This window comes from Amphiura filiformis, chromosome 11 (genome assembly GCF_039555335.1).
Source record: "Amphiura filiformis chromosome 11, Afil_fr2py, whole genome shotgun sequence".
NCBI classification, from domain to species: Eukaryota; Metazoa; Echinodermata; class Ophiuroidea; order Amphilepidida; family Amphiuridae; genus Amphiura; species Amphiura filiformis.
This window is the reverse complement of record NC_092638.1, coordinates 8,936,372-8,952,121: the sequence shown is the minus strand read 5'-3', so window position 1 is coordinate 8,952,121 and position 15,750 is coordinate 8,936,372. Positions and strand designations below refer to the sequence as shown.

Here is a 15,750-nt window from a genome sequence, read left to right as displayed (position 1 = left end):
ATTAGGCGGTATTAAATCCGCTTAAAAATCGATGGTGAATTTTATTACGTGTAACACGGGTGATGGAATGCAGCTTAATATCCCACCAAGGCCACATCATTTCACATTTTAGGTGGAATAGACCTAAGGGGGGGACCCAGCTATGGCTGCCATTGAGGTGTAGGAATGCGTGAAATTGGATTCGTCTCAGTGAGACATTGAGACATAGGTAAAATGTTTTGAAAACGTTCTAAACATATGCTATAAACGCGTTTTGGTTTTGGTCAAAACTTTTAATAGCATCTAGATGTCTGGTTACGGTCTTAAAAACGATTTTAAGATGGCTGATATAAAAATAATCAAGAAAAGCGAAAAAAAATTGAAATTAGGCCTATACTCCGATTCCAGGTTCCCGACCAAATCTAATGTTCCCAACCCCGACTATATGGTTTGACATAGTTTAACAATATTTAAGCAGGAAAGCCATTTAGACCATGGTGAATAAACTAAACAATTTTAAAGAAAATAGTGGTGTGAAAAAACGGCCTAACGCCTTGAACCAAGGCTAAAAGTAGGTTACCTGTGGTTTCTTTTCAGGATCTAGATCTTTTGTGCACAAATCCATGTAGGCCTATTCTTCCGCGATGTGACTGTGCGTGGTTTGGAAACAAAATAGTGGGGATTATGTTGTCAGTAATAAACACCTCAAGAGAAGAACGTTCTTACTGTTTGAGTGGTCATAAAATAAAATAATTTTTAACTCAATGAATTAAACCAAATTATTGTCTACACTCACCAAAAAATAAGTAAATATCGTATGATATGATCAACTTGTAAATCTCGAAGGCGTTATTAAACGACTTCAAGAAAACGCTTTCCAAGTTAATCATGAAAACTTAATAAAAAAAGGCCTTTAAAATACTCGTGAGCTTGAGACTCTACTCCTTGCCCAAGCAAGGGGCTTTGATGATGGATTCCACCAAAAGATCTAAGGTGGATCCTTGGACCCCACCCGTTTGAGCTAATAACATTGATAACTTGCCAGTAAAAATAGTCCTAAACGCCCTACAAGTGAGAAAAGCGTTTGACTGCAGTATTTTCCCCTCTAAAATCAATATGTTAGACCTTCGGCCAAGTTGCTTTTTTATTCAAATTTTATTCAGACCTATTTTGCACTTTTGTTTGCAGATTAAGTATTGCTATATAATGAGTGTCAAGTGTCCAATCAGGTAAAGTCAAAAATGACTAAAATGCATGATTTTTAAAAATCGCCAAAGCTGGAGAGGGACCAGCCCTCCACCCCTCCCCGCAAGCTCGTCACTGCTGGTTGATCATCGAAACTTTACATTTGCCAACGTGCAGTGACTTTTTTCTCCTAAAATAGCCCCTGGTCACACAGACATATAGACACCACCAGTGGAATACATCTGCATCATTACCATCACGCTGACAGGCAAACGCTGTAGACACACGCCCTTGTTTGTAAATACGTCAGTCAAACGAGGACCTCGATTTAACGAGGATCTAACCGAGGACTCGTGATAACACACCCGTTTTTAATCGACACACCGTGGACCTCACACAGACACACCAGACAACTTACTATCCAACTGTGACCCGTCCTATACCCCCTATGGGAGAACCTATCTTATATATGCACCATTTACGTCATCCTGGTCATAGTTTCAAACCGAGGACGTCCTCGTTTGGAGGTGTGTCCTCGTTTTATAGTGTGTATCCATATTGTGTAGGTTCTCGTTTGGAGGCAAACGCACACCTCACGCATAATACCCCCACCCCAAACACTCGCCCTACACGCACACCCCAACACACAAAACGTTCTTTTGTTTAAACCCGAATCTCAGACTGTGTGATTTCCGTTCTTGCAGATTTGACCACGGTTATTGCAGGAGGCAAAGGATGTAAGATTTGGGACACTAGAGGAAGAACATTTCTTGATTTTTCAATGGGGTAAGTAATTGAAATGGTATAGCCTATCATAACTTGACTAGAAATATGCAAATTTTTAACAATGGCGTATAGTAAAAGAAAAAAGAAAGAAAAAGAAAACACTATTCGTGTATCATGTTTATATAAGTTGTACTTTAAACCAAATATTGGATGAGATAAGGATCCCAATTTGTTGGAAGGAAGCGAAATTGATTCTCTTGTTCACAAAAACGGAGAAAAAAACAGACATAAAGAATTACAGACCTATCAGCCTATATTATCCCAGGTGTATAAGATTTTCACGAGGATAACGCAAGAGAATAAAAGGGTGCTTGACGAAAACAAATATAGGAAACAGGCAGGCTTCAGAAGTTGTTATTCGACAGTATACATCTACCTCACATGCCTTAAATCAACTCATTGAGAAGAATATTATTTTAGTAGTATAAGGCCAAAAAAAATATTGTTGTGTTGCCCTCAAGTGGGAAAATGGGAAATTTGTGTCGGACGGTCAGATTTTTTTTTCCAAACCTTCAGTTTTTAAAAATCCCCTCAAATATTAAATAATGCTTCTTCAATTAGGGGACATTTGTCAATTTTGACTTCTGGATACCTGTTAGATATCAATTAAAGACTAGTCTTTCAATAAAATATTAATTTTAAGTGAAAAACATTGATTTTTTTTTGAACAAATCTGTAAAAATCATCATTCAAAAAAAAAAAAAAAATGCCGACCCTGATTTTTCAGAATTTAGGGTAGGGCGGTTGAGGGCAACACAACAATTTTTTTTGGCCTAACCTGAAGTTTAAATATCCATCGCATATATTGATTATGAGAAAGCCTTTGACTCGGTGGAGCATAAAGATCTCTTCATAGCACTGCGTAAATTTGGAGTACATGAAAGATATGTCCAAAATGCGCGCGAAATTTTTGACTTTCATCGCTTGGAGGGGCGCAGAATCGATGCTGAATTGGTCAATTTGGCGCCCCCTAAGGGTGGCGCCCGGGGCACGTTGCCCCCTCTGCCCCCGGTAGTTACGCCACTGAGGAAGCCTGACCTTCAGGAAAGGGGATCAATATAGGTGGCGAGAAGCTAACAGATGTAAGGTTTTCAGACGATGTAGAGCTTTGACCACAACATCTGTAAAGAAAGATGAGGTACAGTTAAATGACTTGAACAAAGAATTGTAAAAAGATTTAACTGAAGATTCACAAAGACAAAAGGCAAGTATAATTATGACAAACCTCCAGTCTAAGGACTCCATTGTGATAAAAAGGGACATCATTGAAAAGACAATACCAGGAAAGAAGTCATGACAAGGATAAAGGCAGGCTGGATTTGGTTTGGAAGATTCAAGGACATCCTCTGTGAGTCTATAACCAGTGTGTATTACTAACACTATGGACCACAATGGCCTCATCCCAATGGTGTAGTTCAATAACCTCAATGAAACAATCATAGTGGAAAATTTGACCTCACTGAAGTTGCATAGTATGAGTTTTTGTTCCCAAATTGTGAAAGGTCATTCAATGAGTGTGCCCTGATAGATAAGCATATTGTGGATCCTAGTGTAACTCTAACATATGGGGAAGAAACGTGGGCAACAAACAAGATGCTTCATAACCTTAAGAGATCAAACACAGTGAAAGAAGACAACAAATTCAACAACAAGTCAAATTACTGTTGAAAATTAAAGAAGCGAAATGGAGATGGGTGGGTCACGAGATGGATAACAAGACTTTCAGAATGGCAGACAGAAACGGAGGTGGTGTAATCCCTTACCGCCTTCATATATAACATGGGAACTATTTAGACGAGGTAAGCAAGAGACAAGAAGATATGACAGAGTCATAAAGAGAGCTGCAACAACAATGATCGAGCATAGCGTGACGTGACGTGACGTGAGGAACATTGGCAGGGTTGGACCACAGGGGTACAAATTCTCCGAACTTTCATCTTGCGAGAAAGTTAACAGAATCGTTGCGATGCAGACTTGTTTGGATTTTTTTCCATTTTTTTTTAATTCGTTTTCTTTTTTCTGATGTGAGTCACTTTGTTAGCGAAAGTACAGTGGTCAATTGCCGTACGCGTTGTGTTTCAACTCCTTTGTTATAGATGGGGCACGGCATTGGTTGGCCACGCACGTGATGAAGTAGTGAATGCAGTGAAACAGCAATGTGAGCTGGGATCCAATTTTGCGTATGTCAACGACAAAGCACTGGAATTGGCAGAGGAGTTGGTAAGGCGCCATTTCTATAGCCTAATATTACAGACTGTTAAACCCTCGTCTAACGAATGGTAGGGATAGGTGTTATAATCCCCTCAGGGGTTTTTACCTGTTGCTGTAAACGCTGAAACAAACCGCCAAACGGCTCTACATGTAATTATTGTCCAACCATCCTTTAAGCTCATTGATCAAAATGTAGGGAAGGCCGGGGATTCCAACTACACAACTCCAAACATCATTTGGATGAGGGTTAATGCATTTTGTTGACGCTGCAGCTGCATTCTGTTACAAATCAGAAAGAATCAATGGGTTTCAGAAAGCGTTTAAATAAAGAAAAAATATGCAACTTGCGTGATCATAGTGTATAAAACATGTAAAAGCCTATAATTATGAACTTGAAGAAGAAAAGAAAACTCACAACACTGTTTATTTTTATATTAAAGTATGATCTGAACTTCTTGCTATTTACAAATGATTTATGTGATAATGTTTTCTCTCGTGGTTCTTCATGGCATCTTTCCCTTGTTCTTTTGTATGTCCCAGGTTAACTTGAGTCCAGCCATGGAGCAGATGAGATTCTGTGCATCAGGTACTTGTGAAATTTTAAATTCTTACAAAACATCATATTATAATAAGACTCTCGTTACCTTTATGAATTAATTCAGAGGATGATTTAAGCACTTCCCAGCAAGTCTTGCGGTTAGCACAGCTGTGTGAGTGAACATGACACCACTGCCCGCCCACTGCATACACACGTGCATGGTTAAATTTGAATTTGGACAGATATATTTACAATAAAAACACCTTCAAAAAGTTGGTCGATTTCACATTTTATGTTATCTACAGAAGGTGTGAATTATCCTTCATGCATACATCACTTTAGATCTGAAATCGACCAAGTAATGACGACACACGGGCAATTCTAAAACAACATCTTTTGCACAGAGTTCAATGGGATTTGAAAAGTAAAGTGGCAGTTGAAACTCTAGTGATAACACTTTTACAGTGCATGATGGGGCTTCCTTAAATCATCCTCTGGAATTAATTGTAACAAAATATCAATATCCTACAGGTCCTTTTTGTTTTTCGACACCATTAATTCTCAAAAGATGGGGAATCAATTACATCAATCATAATTTCCACGTTCAGTCCAGCTTTCCAGAAAGTGACATCCCCGGGATGTGACATCCCAGCAAACACAAAAACGTTTTAAAAACGTTTTTAATAAGTTATATTTTGGGTTTTGGTTTAGGTAAAAACGTTTTAATAACATTAAAATGTCGGGTTATATAAAGGTCATGAAATCGTTTTAAAACGTTTTGTATGACAACCAAAAAACAATATTTTTGAAATGTTTTCAAAATGTCATTGTAAACATTTTTGGCCAAATATTTTTGGCCAAATATTTTGTCAACACTTAAATAACATAATGTTAAAATATTTGCACCCAGCAAACACAGAAATGTTCTTAAAATGTTTTTTACAAAACGTTTTAATAACATTTAAATGTCGGGTTATACATGTATAAAGGTCGTGAAAACATTTTAAAAACGTTATTGTAAATATTTTGGGCAAACATTTTTTGCAAAATATTTTTCCCACCCCAAAATAACATTCTGTTTAGAATGATTTGTACCAAGTTTTCAAAAATGTTTTTGGAATGTTATTAAAACGTTTTTATACCCTTTATATAACCCGACATTTAAATGTTTTCTGTAAAACATTTGTGTTTCCTGTGCAGCAAATTACCAACAAATGTTATTTAATGTTATGAAAACGTTTTATACCATTAATGTACCCTTTATATAACCCGACATTTCAACGTTTTCTGACAACCTTTTATAACCTTTTGCGAATGATGTCGAAAACGTTTTGTGTTTGCTGGGATGTGCCTAAGCCTTTGCGAGTAGGCCTACGCTTGAGAAGTTGTCATTTGACATCACGCCGACTTGCAATGCGCAGTAACTATGTTCGCTGAACGATGTGCGCATCGGCGTAGATCGGCGTGACGTCAAATGACGACATCTCAGGTGTACTCGCAAAGGCTTATGGGATTTACTGAAAAGGTCATTAGGTTATCAAATTTTGACAGTTTGTATATAACAGGTAAAGGGTCATCAGGTCATACTGGAAGCATTTGTTTTGCTCTGGAAGTAATTTTTCGCTAGAGTAGGGAGCTATGGTTACCCTTTCAGCTAAAACGTTGATAAAAAAGGATTTATTTGTTAAGGCAGTCTGTAGCGTAATGTTTTGACTCACTTCGAGAAGCAAACCATTATTTAATTTTTTTCTGCAGGTACAGAAGCAACGATGTACTGTATGCGTCTGGCACGAGCTATAACAGGAAAGAAAAAGATCCTAAAATTCGAAGGTATAAAATATTCAGAAAGTGTCTTTAATCCTGTAGACAAATAAATAAATAAACGTAGATATTTATATAGCGCTTTATGCCGTAAACAGCCTCAAGTCGCTTTACATTTATTCCGCCGTCATTAGAATATGTCGGAACCACGTTTGCAGCTTACAAATGGCGCAGGGTTCATCAGTACAACGACTGTGACTACCCCTAACAGCTTCCCATTACATCTGGGTGGGGTGAGGCAAGTGAGGCAAAGCGCCTTGCCCAAGGGCACAACACGGTGGCGGGACGGGGACTCGACCCCACGCACGTCGAGCAAGCTCTCAGATTATGAGTCCAAGGCCGTATCCACTGAGCCACCGTGCCCCAAATTAGATGAGCTTTCGTGGGCAGAGTACCGTGCCCCAAATTAGATGAGCTTTCGTCGGCAGAGAACAAGACTATCGTAAGTGATATTTTTGGCGAATTTTGTAAGTTGGTGAATGTTTAAAATAAATGTGGAAACTCACAGTTTAGAGTTTATGGCATGTGCTATTAAATTTTAATTACTAGTAATACATCGTACGTGTATTTTAGTTTTGTTTGAGTGTAAGACAATTGAAAGTTACACTTAAGATGGTCTTGCGCGCAATGAAAAACGAGGGTTGACTACAAGACCATCGTAAGTGCAGCACTTACGATATGTCTTGCAGCGAACACAAAATGATTTTGTACCGACAATGAGCAAACAATGAGATTTCAGTTTCAAGTTCAAAACATCGTAAGTGGCACTTACGACGGTCTTGTGCGCAACAAAGAAGGAAGACTGTTCAGTGCAAGACCATCCGTTTCAAGTCCAAAACGACTGTTGACTTTAAGACCATCGTAAGTGCAGTACTTACGACATGTCTTTCACCGAACAAAAATGAGTGTTTAGTCTTGTACCGACACTGGGCAAACAATGAGTGTTCAGTGAGTCCAAAACATCGTAAGTGGCACTTACGATGAGCGATCAGTTTCAAACCCAAAACATCGTAAGTGGAACTTACGATGGTCTTGTACGCAATAAAAAGAAGAAAGCCTGTTCAGTGCAAGACCATTGTGTGGTTTTGCACTCACAACAATTAGGATATGTACTCACGACATCTATAATAATAACTTTTTTGCTTGTTATCATAAACTTTGTTTGCAGCAATTATAATAAATAAATCAACTTTCTGAATATTCAAATATAGGCCTAACTAAACAATATTTAGTAAATGAACGGATGCAAAACCATATAGCGGACCAGATCACTGGATGGATAGCGAAAGCTCACGTCAGTGAGTAAATAACATTTGAATTTATCAAACCATAATAAAACTAATCATGTAATAATATGCACTTACATATGGTCTTACGCTCTGTATTAGGCCTATATGTAATGCCTCCATATTTGAATTTGAGAAGTTAACTTAATTTGCCATTTTTTTGTTCACATAGGCGCATATCATGGAGGCAACGACGAAGGCACAATCAGTTTATTTCCAAGGCATTACAAACCCTACCCTCAGGCTGAAACCACAAGTGCAGGTATTTTCTTACTATTGTGTTTCTTTTCTTATTGTAGTTACTGCATGCTGCTCTTGCTTTTGTGCTGGCGTAAGTCAAAGTGGTGGTGGAGCAATTCATCTGTCGTTATTTTCATCGTCGTCGAGTTCGTTCATTTTTGTTGTTGTTGTTCATGTTATTGAATTTTATAAAATTGTGTTAACATGCATGCCTAACTGAATAATGTCATTGTGCGATAACTTACCGAAATATGCAAATGTTTTCTGTAATTAATACAAACGTATTACTTACCTAATGTTTGTGAACTTTAGTTATAATAACCTTGTTAAACATGTAAAAAGAAGTGTCTTGCCTATTAAAGGAGTATTTCGGGACCCTAGCACCCTCTTTTTATGACATTTTTCAGTAGATATCCACAAAAAAAGCTTATTGCCAAAATTTCAGTTGATTCCAATTTTGCGTTTGCGAGTTATGCATGATTATGTGTATTACACTGCTCCATAGACAATGCGTTGAATTTCGTTCTGGTGCACCAGAACGTAATTCAAATTTCACTATATTTTTGCTGAACGAATTAATCTGCAAGAAATTGTTTGTACATAAACATTATGTAGCCAAAAGTTTCCAGTGGTATAACAATCTCAACTCTTTTAGAGAAAAGCGGGGGATGATGCTGTGAAACGAAATGCCCTTTTAAAAAACATAACAGTTTTATCACCATCCTTCTTAAATTTTCTTGCAGGTATAGACCATGTAAAGGATAGTGTTTTGGTGGCACCATATAATCAGCTTTTCCAGATCCAATCTATCCTGAAGGAACATGCTGACGATATAGCAGCAGTAATTGTTGAACCACTACACCGTTGTACGACACCATTGGTAATATTCAACTTGATAGTCTCATTACGTTATAGACGCCTTAAAAATATATGACATTTCACCGCCTTCTTGCACACAAATCGATGGTGATATACCATATTGTGGCAAATCCCTGTATGTAAAAATACTCAGGTTTGAAAAAAAATCGTAAAAAAGCATGATTAAGACCCAAATATTTTGTGAACAACATAACAAAATACTTTTCTTCGGTAAAATTGTTTTTGTAATAGATTTAAAAAAGAATAGATATAAAGATCTATATAGGAACAAATTGGTAAATTTGTTTTATTTTTGACCAAATTTGTGCAAAATGCTTGAAAATTGGGTCAAAATCATGCTTTAATATTTATGATTTCTTCCTAAAATAAGTTTGCACGATCTCTCTTACTTGTGAGAGTTGAGGATTTTCATAGGTATTAAAAAGAGTTTGTTTGTTGTTGGCCTTTTGTTTTTCGGAAATATTTTGTTACCAGCCAGGATTCTTAGAAAGTTTACGAGAAATGACAACCCGTCACGACATCCTGCTTATCTTTGATGAGGTAGTCACTGGCTTTAGATTAGCCTTGGGTGGAGCCCAAGAATATTATGGCGTTATACCTGACTTGGTTGCATATGGAAAAGCATTGGGTGGAGGCTATCCGATTGGAGTTTTTGGCGGAAAACAAGAGATCATGAGGTAAGGTATATTTGTATTGAGAGCTGTACACAATAACAAACAAATTAATTAAGAAAATTGAATTATTATTATGACGGATATTTATTTCGGCAAGGTTCGCCTTAAAATTAAAGTCAGATGTAAAGTTGAACACAAATCGATGGTGAGCCATTCCATGTCAACTCCAGGGATGTGCACCGCAGCACCTCTTCAATTTTTTTCTTTTTCTGTGTGGTGGTAGATATTGATGAGAAAGTGAAATCCTGAAAATTTGAGCTTCACACTCCATTTCGTTTTCCCGTGGCATCAATTTGAAATTTAGGGGGTCAGCGTAAAAATGTGTCGCAACGCGAAGACGATGTTTGGAGGTCCATAAATGTATAAAGGAACCCCAACAACTTTGAAAAGTATGTATCCTGGAGTACTTTTTGTGAGAATTCAAATCTTTTTTTTTGTGTCCAGAATTCAAATCTGGCATCAGACAACATTGACTCCTTTACTTTAAAAGATATAGGGCCCTCAAATTGCAAAAGAATCTTCGTTTTATCAGGACTCAGAAACATTGTATTTCGAGGGGGTCTCAAACTCTTTTGACAAATAAAGTTTTGACAAAACGAAACAAGGTTTTGATAGACCCATAACTTCTTCAGTAGATAAGATGCACTGTTTCTGAGACCAGATTCTGTTTTTCTGGGTAACAGTCACCCCAGTTTATAGTACTTTTCAGCATAATATCTTTTTTGCAAAGTCAAATATGAGTGTTCCAAAACGCTACTAATTCAACGTCGCAACTTCAGAGAGCAAAATGGGGGTCTGGGCCAAATTTCTGACAAGCCATATTCCAAAACCGCTTGGAGTTGAGCATTCATTTTTTCCATGTGTTCATTATGCTCATAGAGATATGCTAGAAATGATTTTCAGCAAAATTTGAGGGGATGACCACTGACCAACCATCCCATTTTGTTGATGTGGTTGGAATGACATATATGTGAGTAGGCAAACCTAACTGATGTTTTTAAAGCAAAGTCATCGAGTCCCAAAGCCAATATCTCTCAGAAATGTTGTCCAAGAACACATTTTCAACATACCTGAAGTTGATGGTAGGGCAAATTGTCTGACATTGGTTTTCAGGGGGGTCAAAATGTACAAAAAATGTATAATTGGAGTTTTGCATGGGTAATATCTCAGCTAAAAGTATTCTAATAGGCTTAATATGGGATAAGAGTAATGTCCTACCAAAGAGCTCTGACTGGCAAAAAATGGACAATAAAATTATTTTTACTTTTGGAGTTCTGACCCCCCGAAATTGGTCCTGGATGGACGAAGTTGCATTTTGAGGGCCCTATATCTTTTAAAGTAAAGGATTCATAAGTTTTCTAATGCCAGATTTGAATTTTACACAAAAAAGTACCCCAGGATACATACTTTTCAAAGTTGTTGGGGGTTCCCTTTATACATTTATGGCCCTCCAAACATCGTCTTTCGCGTTGCGACACATTTTTTACGCTGACCCCCCTAAATTTCAAATTGATGCCACGGGAAAACGAAATGAAGTATGAAGCTCAAATGTTCAGGATTTTGCTTTCTCATCAATATCTACCACCACACAGAAAAAGAAAAAAAATTGAAGAGGTGCTGCGGTGCACATCCCTGGAGTTGACATGGAATGGCTCTGGTGATATTGGAGATGGAAATGGTTGGAAGGCAGTAGTCATGGTATAAGATGGCTGTCGTGGCCTCCGAAAGGATGAAGAAAGTCAAAGTGGAATGAAAGCCAAATATATATCATTAGGCCTATGAAAGTCAAGAACAAAGGCAAAACAGTTACGTACAGTAAAACCTTGTAGTAATATTTGGCGCAACCCGATATCCCTCTGAAAGAGCAAAGGTAGAAAACCAAAAACCCAACACTCTGATATATGAGATTATTTTAAAAAATTAGAAAATGTATTAGGGGCCTATGTATTGCATTTTTCATTGCTTCATAAAGATCAAAAAACCATACCGCCGTGCTCTCCCGGAGTATGTCGAAGGAGTGAATATGAATAGTCGAAACTTCTACCAATATGAACAGCGCGTCCAAGTACCGAAGAGCCACGTACCCAAAGCTAATCCTGTCATGTCAACTCCCTCTGATTGCCTGATTCCACTATTGTGATGTGCCCTGAGTAATTTAATTTGATGATTTATCTTTGTTTACAAAGTTACATGAGTGATGACATTTTGGGGGAATTCCCCTCTTAAATTGAGCAAAACAAATTGAATCATATCTAATTTGGAATATTTGGAAACCCCCTGAGTTTGTAAAGTGAAGATGACATCGTATGGGATTCCCCTCAGGAAGTAATGTGACGGGGATTCCCCTCAGGAAATGATGTCATGTGAAAGGTTAATGTTATAATTAAGGCTTGGGAATTTCCAAGATCACATTTGGCTATTAATACTTGGGATTTCCCACTGCTTGATATATAAGAAAATGTAAACACAATTATTGTCACAGTTTGTAGTGTTGATCTGGGCTAGCTAGCTAATATGCTTACAGTCCAATTCCGTCAAAGAAAGGAAATTGCGAACCAGAATTAATTTAAGTAGTCAATGCACTACTACCTGCCAGTGTTGTCGGAGAAGATCTAGAATACGTCAAAGAACGTACTTCTTCCAAGAAAGGAAAATATATTCTTCTGCCGATTTGCTGAAGTCTGGTTAAAGGAGCAAAACAACTGTCAAAATAAGTGGTGACAACTGCATCGCAGTCCTGCTTCCTGAAGATATTGTGTGAAAGGTGGAAATAGCACCAAGTTTGGAGAAAGCAGCGCAAGGAGTTACGTTTAGAGAAAGCAGCGCAAGGAGATAACGGTTTGCAGAAAGCAACGTCATTTTTGTGTGAGGATTTCATACGCAAGGAGATTTATAAACTCAAGTGTACACTGGACTTCGCTGATTTTCGCAGGACAAGTGAATAAGGATATATTACATCAGTCGTCCAGAACATGGCAAGAACTTTATGATCACCAAGAATAAGAATGCTGGCTAAGTACTAAATAGTTAAAGAGTGATTATATTTGATCATTGTGTATGTGCATTTGTTGTCATATATTGTACCAATCATAACGTGCTTTCAATTAAAGACTTAGATTTTGTTAGCTTAATCAAACAGTGTATTTGTGTTGTGCATTTGTGTGAGTTCGGGTAAAAGGTGATTTTGGCCTTGAGTCAAGTACGACTCGTAACACTATGAAGAAAGATCCACCGTATTTGCATTAAAAAAGTTAAAAAATATTAAAGGTCTTCTTGACAGTGTTTGAGAAGTCAAGACGCACTATTCACCCTATTATTTATTTACTTTGATTGTTTTTTAATATCTTTGCTAGACTTGTGAGTGAAGATCTTATGGATAGAGATAATCGGTATGTGTGGACAGCGTCCTCGTTAGGAGGTAACCCTATTTGTTGCTCAGCAGCTTTGGCGGCGCTTGACATCTATAAACAACAAGGTATGAGACTGGGGTAGCATGGGCTGAATGTACAAAACTGAAACGTCACTGCTTGTTTAAGCATTATATGGGACAACTCTGTTTGAAAATATTGTATTGTAATAGTATAATAATGAAATATTATTTCTATGAGTGTGCTATCAGTTATCGCAGTACCCCCGGAGCTCCCTGGGGGACTTCAATATGAAATGGTTATACTGTGTAGGGCTGTCACTTTCGCAGTAAGGGGCATTCGGTGAGAGCAAAATGTAAAAAAATATGGGGTCATTGGGTGGGAGTATGATTTTGGCATTCGGTGAGAGCAAATTGTAAATAATATGGGGTAATTTGGTGAGAACATGACCTTTTTTAATGGAACCTTTGGGTGAGAGCCGAAACAGTGCCACACAGAAACCTCGAACATCGAGTTCTAAATGGCTTCAAATTTCTTTGGTTTTTTTTTTTTCAAAACAAGTAACAAAATCAGTGATAAATGAAAGTTGCTGTTTAAGTTGGACTTGTAAGGGTCTTTGGGTGACAGATTAAATGGAAAAATAGAGCATGTGTTCGATTGACAGCGACGCTGAAAAAGGGGGTCTTAACGCGTCACCTCCAAAGGGGGAATGCCCCCCGGGCGCAGTACCGGTGCGGCCGGTCTCTGTGTGACCGGCATAGCTTTTGTCAGACTGTCTCTGACTTCAGTAGGTACACATCTAACGAAAGCTCGACCACTTACATGACTTACACAGCTCTGCACCGGTACTGTAATAACCGATGAATTATTTACCAGGCGTTGTCGCTGTGTGTGGTGTTACAATTTTTTCGTATGTCAACAGACATTGACAGACAGAAAAAATACAAATGTCTTTGTCAAACGACCCAACACTGCAAGTATGCACACAAACATTATGAAGTCCTATATAGGTTTCTGATGGAGTAAGTGACTTTGGATGAAGCTGTAGATCAAGAAGTGTGCTTTTTTTAAAAACCTGTTTAATTATTGGTTTTCATTTTAAAATACCTATACAGACACGTACAAGCAACTTCATGAAATTGGCGCGTATTTAAGAGAAGGAATGCAACATTGTCTAGACACTGTCGGTGTTACAGGTAAGAAAGGACAACTTTGGTTTGGTTTTGTCATATTTTCATAAGAAATACAATTGTATTTCTTTTCTTCCACAAAATGTATAGTTTAGTGTCAGATATGTCCCATTTGACAGATAGAAATAGATGAGGCAAAACAAAGAAATTTCGCTATTTAATTCCAGCGCATACATGGCATATGTCGCCAATGTGTATTACTCATATTTTCTTTAAGAAATATTTATTACTAATCAATTTAATACTTCTATTAAAAACTTTCAAGCATTTTGAAACGGAGAATACGTCACATCGTCTTCGCACACGTGACTGATCGAGAGTGCGCGGTAATGATTTTGTTCGCATCCTCTGTTTCAAACAAGGGCTTTCAGGAATCACCATAATGATCTCTGTTATATCATAATCAATATACAGGGTACGTCATAGGAGATGGTCCTCTGGCACAAATTCTTCATACCGAGAAGATGGTACACGACTACAGCTACAGGGAACAGAAAAGACTGGAAAATGCCAAGCAACGAAGACATACAATGCTTGGATTGTTCAGGTAATGACTGATTCAATGCAATTTTACCTACATGTAGCCTATAGTACAATAATATACAATTTTTTATACATGAATCCGGCAATTTTGGCCCTCTAGTGGTAGCACCACCATTATTTCTCGTGGGATATTTGAATGTTGCAATTAATGCGTGGATAATTATTATCATTATATGATAATACTGTTATGCATAATGGTATACTATATATTTGGATATGGGAAACGAATAGGATTGACCTGAACTTACTACACCTCAGCATGGCAGATTGGTCGCTGATGGCATTGTTGTTTGTTCTATTGTTTTAAGCTATTGATATTACGTAAATGACATACAGTCTCAGAAGCTATTGATATTACGTAAATGACATACAGTCTCAGCAATAGGGATCCCGCAATTCGCAATTGATCGTTCCCTATTTGGAGAATGCCTATTTGGAGAATGCAGGTCCAGATTGCTTAAATAGACGATACGTTTGAATTAAAGCTGTTCGCAAGCATCTTTCACAATATGTATTTATTTCGCCACCAGCGTGTATTTAAACAAAGTTTACTTTTGTGATTTGCTTTCAGACGAGGGATCTTTTTAAATCCAATGGGAACGAAATTGTATCTTTCGCTTAAGCACACCAAGGAAGACTGCGACCACTTCTTGAAGTGTCTTAAAGAAACTCTTGAAGTGTTCAAAGAAATGTCTAAGGAATAAAAAAAGCTTGCACTGTGCCGCGATCGCGAGCTAATCAATGTGATCATTCGAATTATGTGAAAAAAAAACCAATTAATACCACCAAAACACAATTATGACAATATGTACGGGGTGTTAAACTGCGGATGTAATAAAATTATATATAGCCACATCCATTAATTAGCAATCATATTCAAGTGCAATAAAATTGACTATGAACACAGCTTAAATGTACGCTTTCTGTTTTGTTTTATTCATTAAATTATTTCCTGGCATAATGCCTAAAGAAATACACGTCAGTGTAACCCCAAAATGACACAGGAAGTAATTGATTATATAAGGTCAGCTTGATTACGTCTGAAATTAC

At 37.6% G+C, this 15,750-nt stretch overlaps 1 protein-coding gene across 1 annotated transcript; it reads left to right on the top strand.

Annotated features, from left to right (window-relative positions):
• Nucleotides 1-1,883: 1,883 nt before the first annotated feature.
• Nucleotides 1,884-15,558, top strand: LOC140163919 (glutamate-1-semialdehyde 2,1-aminomutase-like). The gene is made up of 11 exons (XM_072187223.1): nt 1,884-1,950; nt 4,047-4,170; nt 4,702-4,747; nt 6,455-6,529; nt 7,979-8,068; nt 8,790-8,926; nt 9,400-9,602; nt 12,953-13,074; nt 14,083-14,163; nt 14,572-14,704; nt 15,272-15,558. Exons 1-11 carry the CDS (start codon nt 1,946-1,948, stop codon nt 15,402-15,404), a joined length of 1,149 nt encoding a protein of 382 aa, XP_072043324.1. The 5' UTR covers nt 1,884-1,945; the 3' UTR covers nt 15,405-15,558.
• The last annotated feature ends 192 nt before the right edge of the window (nt 15,559-15,750 follow it).

Excerpts from the sequence above, each read along its gene's own strand:
- LOC140163919 (XM_072187223.1), top strand. Across the intron at positions 8,069-8,789 it reads GGCTGAAACCACAAGTGCAG|GTATAGACCATGTAAAGGAT; the intron begins GTATTTTCTTAC and ends ATTTTCTTGCAG. Across the intron at positions 14,705-15,271 it reads ACAATGCTTGGATTGTTCAG|ACGAGGGATCTTTTTAAATC; the intron begins GTAATGACTGAT and ends ATTTGCTTTCAG.